The sequence below is a fragment of the Protopterus annectens genome, chromosome 10.part0, assembly GCF_019279795.1.
Source record: "Protopterus annectens isolate FY-2018-M chromosome 10.part0, PAN1.0, whole genome shotgun sequence".
Lineage (NCBI taxonomy): Eukaryota > Metazoa > Chordata > Ceratodontiformes > Protopteridae > Protopterus > Protopterus annectens.
This window is the reverse complement of record NC_056744.1, coordinates 1,722,002,516-1,722,020,301: the sequence shown is the minus strand read 5'-3', so window position 1 is coordinate 1,722,020,301 and position 17,786 is coordinate 1,722,002,516. Positions and strand designations below refer to the sequence as shown.

Below are 17,786 nucleotides of genomic sequence, written 5' to 3'. Positions count from 1 at the left end.
TGGTTAGGGTAATTACTTTACAACTACAAAGTATTGGGTTTGATTCTCACCTTTGAGAAGGACATTACCTAGGCTTAAAATGGCCCACAAGGGTAGCTAGCCTAGTACCTGCCTATGAACCTATAAAGGTCCAGAGTTCCTTAAATTTAGTAACAGTGTTTTTTGCATCTTGAAAGTTATATTTAATTTTGCATTCACTGCGTTTTCTTTTATTATATAGCCTGTTAATTTTATATTTGGATTCTATTATAGAGTTTTTTTTGTTTGTTTTTTTAATTTGACATTGTGTTTACTTCATGGGGTACAGATGCATCTGTGTTGCTATGTACATACAGTCTGGCTTTAAAGAATTCTGCATATGCAGTGGAGTTATCAAAATGGAAGGAGATTTTGAATTTCGCTTGGCCGTCACTCAGTTTTAGTCTATTAGCCTTTGTATCGTCTCTGAATACTGAGATGCTGCAGGACTCAGTCTTATGGTGGATGTAATTGATTTGTGGTCTGATTTGACCAGAGAGGAAGTTACAATTGGTGGAGAGCAAAGTTTTCCCATTTGGTAAGAAACAATTCCATGATTTTATTGCCCCTGCCTGGGTGCAGACTAACTGCTCCAGAGAATTTGCACTGATGAAGTCCAGAAATTTCTGAGCATACATATTTGAGGATGTACATGTCTCCTCGGAGATTGGGGTTTGATTTACTATATAAAAACTGCATTTTTATTACGTAGATGGTATGGAATGTGGGCAGGGGCACAGAGAGGGCCCTATAGTTAGCTTTGATGTGATAATGGGTTTTGTCAATAGTAAGGTGAATATGGTGAAGTGCCAATTCACTACCTTGTCTAATTTAGAGTCTGTAGGTGAAATTTTTTTTATAGAATATGGAGACACCACCACCTTTAGTGCATTCATCTAGTGTGGTTGGCCTACTCTCATTGGTCTTAAAACCCTGCAATGATGGAGTGCTCTCATTGGTCTTAAACCCTGCAATGATGGAGTGCTCTCATTAGTCTTAAACTCTGCAATGATGGAGTGCTCTCATTGGTCTTAAACCCTGCAATGATGGAGTGCTCTCATTGGTCTTAAACCCTGCAATGATGGAGTGCTTTCATTAGTCTTAAACCCTGCAATGATGGAGTGCTTTCATTAGTCTTAAACCCTGCAATGATGGAGTGCTTTCATTAGTCTTAAACCCTGTAATGATGGAGTGCTTTCATTAGTCTTAAACCCTGCAATGATGGAGTGCTCTCATTGGTCTTAAATCAGGTCTCCATGAAGATGCTCATATTGATGCTTTCCTGGGTAAGAGTGGAATTTTTGTTAAGACTCTTAGCATTGAGCAACAGTACCATTATGGTATACAAATTCTGTTTTGTTATGTAGGAAGCTTTAAATGACTGACATTGCCTAAAAAAGCCATTATGGAGTGGACAACGATTTAGTCAATATTTGAGAACCTTTAGGGAAATAGGAGCAGACCATCCTTGGCAAAGTCGCTAGTACCATCTACCATGTCCTCCCAGGCTGATTTTTTATATATATATATATATATATATATATATATATATATATATATATATTTTTTGAACCCCTCCTCATCTTGAATGACACTAAGCCAATTGTTGAAGTTATTTTTTTTTCATATTACCATCATTCTTGGTGATGGCAGAATTCTGCTCAAGACTTGGATCATACCTGCCTCAGACACACATTCCAAGTGCACCAGCGTGTGTCTCTTCATATAATCCAGGGAGGTATGTCTGTGGTAATTTACATCCATGTGTACTTGTGCAAGGACATGACTGCCTGCAAGATATGGCAAATCCTGGTACCTGATAGGCAACAGATGGTGACCCTGTCCTTGCCCAACCCAGTGAATGGTGCATCTGTGTGTCTTGCAATGGACTTGCCTATGACTAAGATTTTGGACTGTGTACAGGTTTGATATATGGGCTTTTGAAATGAGGCACTGTGACTCTTAGATGTAAGTTTCATGTTGGGTACTGCCTGTGTTGTGTGTTTGTAAGTTTGCTGAAAGAGTACGTATTTGGCTAGTGTTTGATGTAGCACCATGCTGTATACATATGTGATAGAAAGATGGTCTCTGTAACAAGAAAGAAAAAAGATGCCACACTTATTCATAAAAGTCTACTGGCAGCTAACTGGTTAAGGCATATAATGAATGCTAAAATTACCCCTTTGCCACCAGTTAAACAAGCACATCATTTTGCTGGATTGTTATATAGCTTTCAGGGTAGAACTTTCATTTGATATTTCAGACTTGTTAGCAAGTCTGTGCATGTGTGTGTATATATGTATATATATAAAAAAAGGGAGGGAGGGGTGGCAGCATTAGTCTATTTTTTACTGTGCTACGTAACATTAACAAATAAAACGTGCAATTGAACATTTTTGACAACTGCTGTGGTTTTGTTAGAAGAATGTTTATCGGGTGACTCATTTGTAACAACCAGATTGCAGAATATTGGTTTTCCCCTGCTGCTGTTACATTTTATTCTCTCCCATTTTCATACATAATATTTTTGGAATTGCATTTATTTCTCTAAAGATCCATTTATTGAAACATTTACAATGGGGATTTCTTAATTCATATTTAGTCATGTATAAATAAAGGTGAATACTTAATTTGTAGACAATGCACAAATTAATTCACCAGGATACAGACTGTTGTGTTAAACACTAAAAGAGAAACAATATTCTGTTCAGCATCAAACAGTACACACAAGGGAACTAAAGCATAAATGAAAGAGCTTACAGCCCTTGAGAAAGGCAGAATATTACTCCTTAGAATATATTTGATACCATATGTGTATATGATGAATGTACACATTATTCTCTTTTCCATCATTCTTTCTCTACACATACCATATTATTGCAGTCATTCACCAATGTAGTTAACATCTGCACTTAACAAAAGTAGCCTTTTGGATTCTCTGTCCCACAAGTATAACTCCTGCCCAGTTGCACCAGCTCTCCTGGTACTCCTGTTTCCTTTCCCCCCATCCTTAATATCTCTCGATCACTGACCACTGAATTAATTTTTGCTACTCAACAGACCTTCCATTAATCCAGAGCACTCTGCCTTCTGCCACAGAGTAGGTACCTTTACCCTCCTTAAACCCTGATATCATATATCATTTATCTTACCCTTCCTATATAACACTCCAATTTTCTATGCACTCCATGGCTGTCTTCCAGTAACTTTGTTAATCATGCTACTACCCCATAATAAGTACATTTTATCTCTATGATCATGTTTTCATCCACAGTCTGTCAGGGTCCCAATTGTTCACCTCTAGCCTCCCATTTTGCCTGTCCCCCCCAAGTAATTTTACTCATTCCTATTTTTTGTTTCTCAACACAGATCTTTTGCTGATGTTCGACTCACTCCTCACTGATGAATTTGGTATAAGAAGAAAGGAAATGGAAGAGAAGGCTGTGTTTGAACCAGACAGTTCAGAGTTATTTAACCCCTTAGCCAGAAAATTCACCAGATGATCTTATGGCTTTACAGTTTTGTGCTCTAACATCATACTACTCACTCCTGCCCCGTTCTCATTTCATCACTTGACCAAATTACTTGCGCTTGGCCTCTGGTCTTATCCCACTTCCTCCTCTCCCACTAGCAATGAATAATACGGGTCTAGGAGGATGTACATGTTGGCATTTTGCTCTTTTTATTGCTGATTTATTAAGCTCGACCACATCATGACTCCTGCCTGCTATACTGCCAGTCTCTCATTCTTTTGGAACTTATTACAGGTTCATAGTTAGGTACTAGGCTATTGGCCCTAGGGCCTATATAAGCCTAGCCAAAAAGGTACCCTGGCTTTTGTACCCAAGAAAATTATTTTCCTATGCCCCTATTGAGCAGAGCCACAGAAGTGATCCCCGGGGTGAATTTCCTATCTCCCATCCAATCATCAAGATTTTTCTTGAAGAGTGCTAATGAGGATCTTTTTTTGATATAGATAGGTAGTTTGTTCCAGAGTATGGGAAGTCTCTGGGACAGGAATCTATCCCTCCAGCATGTTCTGTTTATTGTGGTAACAAGGTTTAGGCCCCTGAAGCATGTAGTTCAGAGAGATTGGGATTACTTTGTGTAGCATGCCCAACAGCTCTGGGTTTGACATAGCTTTGTATGTTAGGCAGAGATTGCCTCTGAGTAGGCGATATGCTACGGAGTAAAGCTGGAGTTTTTTGAGATGGTCTGCGTAGGGCATCTGTTTGAGGCCAGTAATCCCCTCTGTGAGGTATTTCTGTGGCCTTTCCAGTTGTTGTAGATGTCTTGTGAGGTACATACCAAAAGGGGCGCAGTATTCTATAATGGGTCTAATGAGTGACTAGTAGAGGGGAACAATTACCTCTTTTTTTCCTGGATGAGAAACCTTTTGTGATGAGGTGTGCAACGTAGAAGGATTTCCTGACTACTTTGGCAATGTGATTATCAAAGGAGAGACTACTGTCCACCTGTGTCCTGAGGTCTCTTATCACACTTTCGGTGTTCGTTGATTACAAAGACTCCTGAGATTTTCTTGTGTCTGCAAGCATTCCCCCAAGTTACTCAAATGGTGTGTCAGCCTTTGCTCATAAGAATAAAAGGGGAAACCAATTCTTGGTTAATGTGTGATCACTTTTGCTCATTTAGCATAACAACAACAATTCTAATTGCTGAAATATGACAGCTTTTATGCTGTTAGCAGTACAAGAAAAAAATTAAGCATCCTGCACATCTTTTACAGGTTCCAGAAACCTTTGAGGATGTCGCTGTCACTTTCTCAGAAGAAGAATGGCAAAAGTTAAAAAAACAAGAGAAGGAACTTCACAGGGAAGTGATGGTACAGAACTATGAAACCTTGATCTCAGTAGGTAAGTGTAATCTCATGTTATTTAGTAAAATCTTTATTGTGATAAATGTGAACGCCATATTAAAATGTTACACCACATTGTCTTATTTGTTTGGTACATAAGTGAAACAGTCCATTGAGGGCTCATTTTTAGTCATGACCAAGGCGAAAAGGGTTAAAGTATATGAATACTTTTGGAGGTGTGTGTCTGTGCGTGTATCTACATAAGATGTATGTGATATTACACACACACACAAAAATATATATATATATATATATATATATATATTTATGACATACACATAACCTACACAAGTGAGTGCACACACATACTAAAAATCTGAAAACTACCTTCGCAAGTTTTCAAAAATGATATGCTCTTATAGTCCCTGAAAAGAAAACAAAAAGGAAAAAAGCCAACTGGAACATTTTTTTCACCAAATTTCACCAGTAACATCCACCAAAATAAAAAGCACTTGCAAAATCCTGCAAAAAGGTGTTCAAATCCTACTGCAGTCAACTGCTTGCACATGTACAGTACTCCATTATCGCCTGCACCTTTTTCACATCATGGTGGGCATATTGTTCATGTGGGATTTACAACTGTAATTATACAGGTACAGAGAAATGCTCAGCAGGGTTAGTCAATTTTTTTTTAAACACTAAAACTTTTTATAGTGTCAGCTACAGTTCTGTTCAGCACATTAACTAAATGACTTAGCAGTGTACTGAATGTAACTATAACTTACGTTGGTCCACCTTATCCGCAGTGGTCTGATAATAGCAATATGCAATTAAAGTCAGCCACTTACACATTACATCGGCAGCAGACAGCAGGAGTTAAGACTGCTACCACCAACAAATAGAATTACTTTATGGCAGCTAATAATTTGTGGTCTTTCCATTGACCACTGCTGATGCTGAAAGGAAAAAAATATTTTTTCACTCTTGATATTTAATCTCTTAAGGACTAGGGTACATACCAGGGCACACAGCTTCACAGACTTATCATGTGACCCTGTGTGCCATGGTTGTAGCCCTGCCCATGCTGTAGGGATAGATGCCCCCAGTGGAGTATCACCTTTGCTGTTCATTCCTTATAAGGATAAGTTCAGTGTTGTTTCCCCTAAGTACTGCACCTACATTAATAAGAGCATCCTTCGTAATGCCCAGTTTTGAGCCTCCTGGGTCTATCCTTAAGTACTAGATTTATATTAGTAATAAACCCCTCCTTCATAGGGCCCAGCTGTGTGCCTCACTCAAGGAGAAGGGTCTTCTGTAAGTGGGACAATAGAGAAAGCACCAAGGGGAAATGGAAAAGCCAAAAAGTAGTGAGGGACTGTACAAACAGAGCTCACACTGTTATGCTGACCTCACCAGTTATTTAAGGGTTTGAGGTATCTGGCTTCTGGCTCTGGAGAGTGCACTGTGACACGTCCGTGGCCCTTATGCTTTCTGCTGCTGCTTCTACAGCTGTGTGACAACTGGGCTCTGGTCCACAGCCATCTGCAGGGGATGAAAAGATGGTATCAACCATTAGAGAACAGTCTCCATCTTTAAATATTCCTACTTTATTCATCCCTGAACTGGTAACCAAAACACAACCTGGAGATGGTTACAGCAGTTTATAAGAAACAATCGCAGAAGCAAGAGGGCTTGCTGACCCTGTACCCTAAGGTGTAGCAACCTCAAAGATTTCCACCCAAACCCCAGCCTTCTTCAAATGTAAACACTTTGCCAAGGAATATATTGTAGTCTGGCAAATAGTGTATGTCCCACCTCCCCTTCCTGAGCAACCCACCATTTCATGCACTGCTCAATCAGCCAAAAAAAAAAAAAACTCACCAGAACAGATGGCCAGATTACAACAAAGAAAATTATATAGCCTTTTCTGGCAAAATTTTTCCATTCTAGGATATTGTAAACATAAGGAGTAATCTTCATCATCAAAACTGCCTCTCTTTTGGGCAAACCTAATTTAATAAGGGAACATTTTAAGAGGACTCCTGAGAATTATCATAAATACAGAAATGGTGTCCAAAAACTGTGGGTGTAGAAGGGAAAAGGCCTACAAGTATTCTTCCAGCTTTCCAGGTTTTTGAAGGTAAATTTTAAGATACTTCTCTTGAGCTGGACTGGCAACCTTTGGCCACTAGAAAACCATATGTGTTGTAGAGAACAGGAAAACACAAAGACTTGTAAATGAACCTTGCAGCTGATTCTGCTATTATATATCACTAGATGCTGGAAGAAGGTTCAAACTAGCTCCAGGTATGACCACTGTTCCACATGAAAGGGGGGTATACATCATTCTGGAAAAAGTTATGTACTTCCTGCACATTTGGCATCAGAGCACTCAATTGCCTGGCATAGACATCCTTAAGCAAATGGTGGACGTGATGGATGATATATCTGAAGTACTTGAAAAGTATTTAAACAGACTCTCACAATTCCTAATAAAGTTGGCCAGAACACCATCAAATGTGGCTGTGATAACAGTGATACCTGTGCCAGGGGAACACCCAGAGGCTTACATAGGCATACTTGTCTTAACATTCAGCCATTAACATTGGATGTCTAAAGGCAGCTCTTACAAGTGTCCCTGGACAAGAATATACTGTTTTGTAGTGGCAGAAGATATTCCAAAGAAGGGAGGAGAAATGGACTGTTGTATAGAAAGTCAAGCAGTTATTTCACCTTCCTGTTCTAAAATACAGTAAGTGCAACCATACTAAAGAGTGGGCCATTTACAGTAAGCAGTCAGGGGTGGATAAGTTTAAACAAAGGAAGGCCTATGAAAAAAATTCTACAGGAGAACCAAACGACGACAGATCATAAGTTGGGGAAAAGGAACTGTTTTTCCAACTAAACAAGAGCTCTCTGAGCACTGACTATACCAACTTGCACACCTCTTAGGAGAAAAACTTTGTAATTTCAAAGAAAAATGATTCAGCCTGACCACTGATTTAGAATTAATAGCAGAGATTGCATCTGCTTACAAAGTACAGTTCACAACCTTCCTGCTCCTTCTAGGAATGCCTCCACTGCCTTCAATCCATGTTCCGTGAAACAATTGCTTTAGGTCAGTACCACATCAAGGGTCCCATTAAACTAGCAATGGGCAGAGTTTTATTCAAGTCAGTAATATGAAAAAGAATGGTCCCTGGGGACTGCTTAAGATGTATCCAAGTTAAATAGTTCCTGAGGGTGGAAGCCTTCAGGATGTTAAATTTACAAACCTTTTGTCCTTCTGTTACTTCAGGATTCCTTTATGGTGGTTTTGAGCACTATTGTTGCCCATCTTCATTCACAAGAAGCACGGGTGGTTACTCATAGCTGCAGTAGTCACCAAGGTTTCTCCTTACCTTCTTGCCATTTTGGCATTACACTAAACCTAGAGTGTTTTAACCAAATACTTAGATGCTCTTCATATTGACCACTGCTGCCTTAGCTATATTGGTTGTATCCTACCAAGGATATAACAGCCAGACAGCTTCCAAAGCTTCAGGGCACCTTCTACGTGCCCACACTGTCAAGCAGCTTGAGCTGTGTTAAGTAAAAGACAAATCTGGGCATGAAACCCTTTAGAGCTTTATTGATGCCGAAGAGTATGCTCCTCTGAGGCTTCTGAGGATTGACTGTCTGCTTGCACTTTTCTTAGCTGGGCAGATAAGTTCCCTTTTGGGGGAAAAAACTTTCATTTTCTTTTTACTGAGGTTTTATTACTTTCCTGTTCAGGAAAGTTGTTTTAAAGCTAGGAGTATTGTGTTTTAATGGATCATCTTGAGACTGTAACATACTTTTAAATGGAATACTCACTGTTTCTGTCAGTTTAAAATTAGTGCTGTCTAACTGATAAATTACTTTCTGTGGAGAAATGGTATTTATTTTAAGATTGTGGGGCTGCCATAGTGCTTTAAAAGCAACTTTTGTGGACTGGTAATTTTACTGGTATTGTTGCTTATTTTCCTCAGGACAGAGGTACCGTTTTTGGCTTGACCATGGAACAGATTGCCACTCCCATGGTGAATCCTTCTTCATACCAAAAAATGAAAAAGTTAAACAAACAGCCTTTGCCACCACAGCTGGCTAGCAATGTGTCTCAGCTTAAGGTGGGTGACTGCTGTGTCCATGTGTTGTACCTTACCCCTGATCTTTTACCCTGAATCCCTCTGATGTAGCACCTACAGCCACTATAGACCGGGGTTAGTCATGTCCTCTGTGGCTATTGGGGTTCCCTCAGTGGGCAAGGGAGAACCACTCTTTTCGGTCCTGGGAGAGGGGGAGCAGGGAGGGCTTCCCTGTTGTGTCATAATGCGGTGCCCATCCATGGGAAAGCAGCAGCTACCATTAGCAACATAGTTAGGCCCATTTTTCCTGTCAAAAATAAACAGAAACCAAGTATGTAGCTAATCCTCCTCAATTTTTTTTTGGATAAGAGTAGTTTACTGGGATTGGCTCAGGGTTTGATTCAGGCTATTGATCCTTCTTCTAGAGCAGTTTCCAGTATAAAAAAGGATGCTTTATTTCCTGAAGAGATTCAAGATTCTGAATCTGCAGTGGAATATGCAGGGGTGGATTCAGGGTTTTCTCCTCAGTTTTGTTATTTTCCCTGTGGTGGTGGGGGGGGGTTCTCTTTTTCTAAGATTATTGCTAGAATGTCCCAGTGTTTTCAGTGGGAGAACTGCTACTAGAATATCATATATTAGCAAATGGGAAAGATTTTCTAGTTTGTGCCAACAAAACAACCATGACCCATTCAGGACTAGTTGTTTTCTGGTTCTACAATATTTGTGTGAGTTACTAACTAATGGCCTTTCTTATTCAACCAAGGTTCATTTATAGGTCATTTCAGCATGTCTGCCCATGGATCTTCCTCTTTCAAGGCAATTGCATGTCAAAATGTTCTTGAAAGGGCTTTTGCATAAGAGGCCCCCCGAGTAAATCCTTATGATCTTAATTTTGTGTTAGTTTTTGCAACACTTGCTCCATTTGAACCAGCTACTTTGGCTGACTTGAAGTTCTTAACATAGAAAACAGTTTTATTATTTGGTCTGACCTCTACTAGAAGGGTATCTGAGTTGCAAGCTGTTACGGTGAGTCAACCGTACCTCATTTTCCACAGAGAGTGTTTTTTTTTTTTGAGAACTAATCCTTTCATGCTTAACGTGGTATCAGAGTTTACTTTAAGACAAACTATCCATCTCCCCATTTTCTTTTCTGAACATAAAAATGGGGGAGAAAGAAAGGACACTCCATACCATGGATGTCCAGAGACAACTCTGGTACTATCTTGGCAGAACTAAATCTTTCAGATCATCAGATCGATAGTTCATTTCTTGTAAAAGAAAGAAGGGACAACTAGTGTCAACACAAACCATTTCCAAATGCTTGTCTAAGGCCAATTACCTTTTGTTATACTCACCATGACATATCTATTCCAGACAGGGTCAATGCCACCTCTACAAGGACCGTGGCTTCTTCCATGGCTTTTTTGAAAGGGGTGGATTCTAGAAGTATTCTAAAAGCTGCTACTTGATCCTCTGTACGGACTTTTACAACGCACTGTAAATTGGATTCCTTCTCTAGGTCTAGCTCATGCTTTGCTAGGACTATTCTCCATGGGCTCTCTCATTCCATCTCCCTAATATAGTTATCTATGGTAATCTACCTGTATATGCAAGGCTACTGCAACAGTAATCAATATGAAGAACATAGTACAGTTGTGCAAGTTGAACTTACCACAACAGTAGATGTTTGAGTGATCACTGCTGCAGTAGCCACTCCCTCTCTCCATCCATTCCTCCTCACTTTCTGGTGATTTTTTTTTTTATTCAAGGGTGTGGACATTTATTTACTTATTTTGTTATTCCTTGCCTTGTCCTTTCAGGGCTCAGCCTCCTTCTCTCTGCTGCCAGGAAAGCTCTGAAGAGCTTCGTGCCCAAAGTTGTCTTTTAGTCGGCTCAGCTTGAAAGTTTGGGCATATGGAACATGTCCTGAAGCTTTGGATTATATCCATGGCAGGATATAACCCATATAGCTAAGGCTACTGCAGCAGTGATCATTCGAACATCTGCTGTTATGGTAAGTTCAACTTGTACAACTGTACTTTCTAGTATTCAGAATGAGAGGAATCCATATTATCCGTAAGTGGACTAAGCCTCCTACAAACAAAGTCACACATAGAGCTCCACAGATCTCTGAAGTACCTAATCCACAGTTTGACTAGTGTGGGAATCACAGTAAACTGATGACTGCCTTCACCAAGGCATTTCTGGTTAATACTAGTTACTAAATCAGGAACATTCTCTTCCACAGAAAAATAATCAGCTCCTGCTCTGTTTATTTTACCCAGAGGGTACATGTCAGCTCTGCAAGGAAGTTAGAAGTTAGTAAAAAAAAAAAAACGATCACGATAGCATGCAGTAGCACAGCACAAGAAAACCCCATTAGATGCTTTGACTTTAAGCCTTTATTTCATATTGAAGACCCAGCTCTGGTCATGTGAGTCACCACAGGCGGCTGGTAACTTCAAGGCAAGGGACTGCAGGAAGCGGCTGAACTCGTTGGGCTAATTGACATGGGGTGGGGCTCTAAGTGCGTCAGTGATCACAAGCTCTAATCAACCTGATGCAGACATTGACCTTTGTCCACAGACTACCTCAGTATGTGCCTACTCATTATTGCCACTTTTCTAACTCTATACAAATCAGATGTCTGATATGCATTCAACAAGGCCAGTCGTAGGTGAAACTGAGCCCTAGACAAAGGAGTTCATTAGTCCACTAGATACATATTAGTACCCTTCTGCTTATCCCATGTTATTCCACATTCTGGCCCAGTATCATCCAGATAAATTATTTAGTTCTTGCTTTTTCATACTTTTTAGCTTCCCCCCATGATTTCAACAAATCCTAACTGGCCAAGACTGCTGTAATAAGTCTGGAGAATGTAACTAAATTAAGCCATGGGTCTGGATTTCCATTAGGCCACCAGAATTCATAGGAAATTACTAGGCTATTGGCCCTTATAAGCCTAGCCAAGAGTTTAGCCCATGCATAGACAAATCAGCACCTGATACCCCTGTCCAGCAGGGACACGGGTGGAATCCCAGGGATGCATTTTCTATTTCCCATCCAGTTATCCAGATTGCGCTTAAAAAGGGGTAAAGAGGTACTCTGCTTGACATGGATAGGGAGTCTGTTCAATAGATGGGAGTCTCTGGGACACAAATATGTCCCCCCAACAAGTCCTATTGCTGTCACAGACCAGGTTGACGCCGTGTGCGTGGATATGCAGCAGTCCCATCAAGGCATCCAAGATAGCCTTGTATAACAGACAGAGGTCACCTCTGAGGAGTCTTTATGAAACAAGTAGAGGGTTCTAAATCTGTGTGGTGCATCTTAGAACCTTTTTACAACTTTTAATTTAATGATAACCAGAACAAAAATTCACAAATAACAGCAAGCATCCTGGTGAAAAGAGGTAAAGCTCTAACTATGGCCCAGGCAATCTAGGTTTTATTAGCGGGTCAAGTGTCTGCGGCGTTGGCAAGAAGGGATGAGCATGTTCATCCCGGAGGGGAAGGGTGTCCACCTAGGCATTCCCTGCAGGGAGGAATAGTTCACAGAGGAGAGAAATCCTCAGACATACCAAGGTGAATGCAAGGGAAGGAGGGACAACAGCATTTAGCATGATGGAGAGCCATGATACCCTGATCTCTTAATCAGCCCTGACCGTGATCAGAGTAAGTCCAGTGGGAGCAGGAGGGAAGGGGGTGGTAGGTCTAGCAAAGGAGGACGGGCAGCAGGATTCCCTGATGGTCAGCTTCAGGAGGGGAAAAAAATCACAAGAAATTCAATCTTTTTTATTTTCAGAAAAAATAATCTATCTATAAAGCTTAATGTTAGTTGTCCACCAATACACCGAGATAAATGCAAGGAAATATATATCCTGTCTGGGAAAAGTGTTTGCCTTCCTGCCCCTCCAAAAGGGATACTTACCTTATATGTACCCCTCTTTTTTTGATTGGGAGGAAAGTAAAAGTACAAGTGGCCAAAGGCATATAGTGTACATCTGGTGGTCTGGGAATAGAAACCAAAGCACATGGATAAAACCCACATAGAAATAGGAGAAGTGCATTCACAGTCAGAACAGAAGGAATCACAGCTAAAACCTCAACCAGAGGACCAAGCACGGTTAGATAGCAACACTATTCACTGTAACTGTGCCAATGATCATGTGGTTTCACAGACGGGCAGTTATTGATTAGAATGCTGATGTCTGACAAATGGAAAATCAAAAAGATTATGGGTAACTTGTTACTTTTAGACACACTGCAACCCATCTGCCACAAAAACACACACTGTCATTTTCATCATGGACAATCTCCATGCCGAACAATTACATACTTTACCAAATGTGCACACCTCATATATCTGACAGTGTTAAAACAGACACACAAAAATATTCCAGCTGGATTTAGAAAAATGTACTCTACTTCTGCAAAGCCATAATAATGACTGTTAAACCTAAACAAATGACACTAGTGACAATCATTTTCATCTTCAGACAATCCCTGTGGAATTTATCTTCTCAGTTCACTGCTATCAGAATAAAGTGTGCAACATACTTTATCTCCCACACTTATCATGTTTCTGCACGTTTCCTCATATCTAACGTATCTTTCTCCCCTATCTTAAGATATTACGACATTAGCACTATCAAATATTTCCACTGATAAAGAAAATTTTAATTTTTACTGTTTCTCTCACCCCCCATGTCTGCAGCTCTGCTACTGGGAGCCACCTTCTTGCCTTCAGCATTCTCATGGCAATGTTTAAAGTACCAGGGCACTGTAATAGTTCAATAATAATGCTCTTTGTTGCTACTCAAAGAACAGTGAAGCACTATCGTTGTCCTAAAAACACCCCCTAATTATGCATACAACAGAGCCCTTCATCTCATCCTTTACATACAAATAAAATATGATGCATTGCAGTTGGGGGGAAATGGAAGATCTATTCTTCTGTTTTCTGTTGCTGGTGACTAATTAACTAAACCTTGAGGGCAGGAAATGTGATACTGTGCCTTACTGACAGAGGAAAAGTGGAAGGAGTAATTTGAGAAGGAACTGAAGCACACAAAAGCAGTATCTTTCAATAAAGTATGTTATTTCAGTAATGAGTTGATATTTCTGGATGCTTTTTGTACAGAATGTGTAAAACACATCAGTAGGAAAAACATTTGAAAGAGGCGTTGCAGAACAATAAGTGATGCTAATACAGAGGCCTCTCAAAATCAGCACTGCTTCTCTGTTCTTCCATTCTAAGTGAATAGAACTGAGATGTGACAGTCCAGCCATGGGCAATAGAATATCAACAGCTGTGCCATCACAGTGCACTATGGGGAAGATTTAGCTTTAGAAGAAAGCAAGCTGTGATCAGGGTGTCTGACCCCAGAAAGACACTGAGGGTTACAAACACAAGAAAATTATACTATCTTCTGATAAATACAGGTTAGCAATGTGTAGGAATTCAAGAACAGATAAAAAAAAGTGTCTTTTAATTTTTTTTCCTCGTAATGGTCCTTTAAGTCTCAATCACTTATCTCAAAAAACAAGGAAAGCTCTAAAAAAGTAATTATTGACAAAAGACCAAAATCTGTGGCAGCTATTGCCTTATATAATTAGAAACTTACTAGACTAACTGGCTTTGCATCAGCATGCTTTTTTGAATGCTCTTATCCTTATTGATTTGCCAAAAAAGCCACAAACATTATGAGGAACAGACTGAAATATGACAAAATTCTGAGGCAAAGATAAACATTATGAGGAACAGACTAAAATATGACAAAATTCTGAGGCAATTTACCAAATCTGGGACAGTTCAGAGCATCTTTGCCCATCCCCCAACACACACAACAACTGAAGCAAGGAAGCATATTCAGTGTCTTGAATCTGTTTTCCTTGTTTTTCAAGCATTGTTTCACAAAGTTCAGTCTGTTATAATAAGTCTATGTAAAAATAGGTTCTTATTATCTAAACCTTTAGATTTATAGAAGGGTAGTAAACAGGGATGTCCTCTTTCTCCTGTTCTTTTTGCATTAATTGTAGAACCTCTAGCAATTTTTAATGTTCAGTGAATTAAAATAAATGATTCACATGAATTAAAAATTCTTTTTGCAGATGACATTCTTTTAACCATTAAAATGTAAATTCATCTTATACACACATGCAAAAATTCTCACATTTGCAGAGATTTCTGGATTATTGTTATTTTTTAATGATTTTCAATAGGAAAATAAATATTATTGTTCCATTGTCATTGTATATTAATTGGGAAAACAAAATATCTAGGAATTATTCTAAATTCCAATATAGAAAAAATAACAGATGAATAATACTTGTATTAATATTGATTCTTTAATGAATAAATGGAATAAATATTTCTCACATTTGAGGATAGATTTGTTATTATAAAATGGTTTTCTTGCCTAAATTCTTGAACTTTCTTCAATATACATCTCCCCCTTGTATGAAGATCAGTATAAAACAATGAACAAAATTTGTGTTAAATTTGTTATTGTATCCTAAAAACCTAGAGTGGCATAAACTTAAGAGTTTGGGAGAATAGGGGGTATTAAGTTTCCAGATATTGAAATGTATGCACTACTGCAATTTGCAAAACTGTTATTCACTGGATGGATAATGGTTATAATGTAATTTGGAAGAGACTTATAATGTAGAAGTAGTTTAAATTGAAAAGTACAGTTTTGTACCTACCATAAATGTAGATGTTCGAAGATCCACATTGCTGCAGTCCTTACACTTGGGTAGTCCGCTGTCCTCGGTCGGCCCGAATATCAAAGTATAAGGCTGACGTCGGTCAAGGCGCATTAGACTGACATCAGGACGTCAGGGTACAAATGCGCATGACCGACGTCATATCCTCAGTCTTTTCTTGCCCCAGATGTCAGAAGACCCTAAAAGAAAGGTCAAAACCAAAAGACAGCAAACAACCAACCAACCACCCTTGCACTAATAATCTGTACAATATATACAATATCCACAATATTCACAACCCAAACCACACAACCGCCTCTAACTACAGAGGGGAAGGAGGGAGGGTAAATTGGACTGCAGCAATGTGGATCTTCGAACATCTACATTTATGGTAGGTACAAAACTGTACTATGTTCTTCATCTCACATTGCTGCAGTCCTTACACTTGGGTAAAATCCCAAAGCAGAGGTAAGGGAGGATGGCCAAACTATAAAGCAGTAGGAGCTGCCAAAATGCCCTGTAAAATTGCAGTGGCAAAACCAGCCCTAGATTTAGAGTAAAGTGGAAGGTGATAATGCTTAGAGAAAGTATGCACTAAACTCCAAGTAGCTGCCTCCAAAATATCTTTAGTTGCCACCCCCCTTAAAAAAGCTGTCGAAGTGGCAGTAGCCCTAGTGGAATGAGGCCTAATCCCAGCTGGAATCTCCTTGCCATGATGGGAATAACAGAAAGCAATGCAAAACCCAATCCACTTAGAAATAGTTTGTTTTGACACAGGCTTGCCCTGAGAACTCAAAGCAAAAGAAACAAATAACTGCTGAGACTGCCTGAACCCTTTAGTTCTGCTCAAATAATATCGCAGCTGCCTGTGCACATCTAAAGTGTGCAAAATCTTTTCCCCTTTATTTTGGGGATTTGCATAAAAGTAGGCAAATGAATAGTTTGGTTTAAAGCCACACTAGAAACCACTTTAGGCATAAAGGAAGGATTAGTACTAAAGATACCCTATCCTTATGGAAAATTAAGAAAGGCTCAACCGCCATAAGGGCCTGCAATTCAGAAACCCTTCTTGCAGAGGTAATGGCCAACAAAAAGCAGTCTTCCATGATAAATATTTCAACTCGGTAGTAGCTGCAGGCTCAAAAGGTTGTAGAGTGAGTTTCTCCAACACAAAATTGAGATCCCAAGCAGGAGTAGGAGCTCTACGTGGAGGTCTTATATTCTTTGGCCCTCTAAGAAATTGCTTGAACAAAGGATGAGAAAACAATGGTGGGTCACAATCATAGTGAGCCGAAATTGCTGCAGCATGAACCTTAATAGAAGAGAAGGACAAACCTTTGTCCAGTAACTCAGTAAGATATTGAAGAGCCATACTTAAATTAGGCTCAGAAACATCAAAATCCTTTGCTGCACTCCAAAATAAAAATCTCTTCCATTTATCTGCGTACACTTTCCTTGTACTAGGCCTTCTAGCTTCCAAAATAACATTCAAAACTTGCTGTGGAAGTTGAGACCTTCTATGGTTCAAAACAGAATATGCCAGGCTGTTAGGTGAAGAGAGTGAAGCTTGATATTGAGTAAATGACTGTCCTCCTGAGACAACAGGTGTGGAATCGAAGGCAATGGCCATGGAGGCTCCCGTACCAGACTTCTCAGTAATGGGTACCAGTGCTGTCGAGGCCAATCTGGAGCTATTAAAATCATCTTTGGCTTGTCCTGTCTGACCTTTAGAAGTACCTTTGGGAGGAGAGGCAGAGGTGGAAAGGCATACACATGAAGATTGCTCCAATTGAAAGAAAGAGCATCCACTTTCCAAGCTGTGGGATGAAACCTTTTCGTGCAAAACTTTGGCAGCTGGTGGTTTAGTGGAAAAGCGAACAGATCTATGTCTGGAGTTCCCCATGACACTGTCAATTTCTGAAATACATGAGGATCCAATTTCCACTCGTGGGGATCCATAATTGCCTGCTCAACACATCTGCTAAGGAGTTCTGTGCTCCCGGCAGAAACCTTGCCTGAAGATGTAGCTGTAAACTGAGAGCAGTCTCTGACAAAATCATTGCTTGCCTGCATAGAGGATAAGAATGTGTTCCCCCTTGCTTGTTGATGTACCACATGACAGTTGTGTTGTCT

At 39.7% G+C, this 17,786-nt stretch overlaps 1 protein-coding gene across 1 annotated transcript in view; it reads left to right on the top strand.

Annotated features, from left to right (window-relative positions):
- The window catches only part of LOC122814471 (zinc finger protein 665-like), a 218,238-nt gene that overhangs the window by 22,670 nt on the left and 177,782 nt on the right, over positions 1–17,786 (top strand). The window contains exon 2 of the mRNA XM_044087051.1: positions 4,766–4,892. Coding sequence (XP_043942986.1) covers positions 4,766–4,892 — 127 coding nt within the window. The remainder of the gene's footprint in view (positions 1–4,765; positions 4,893–17,786) is intronic.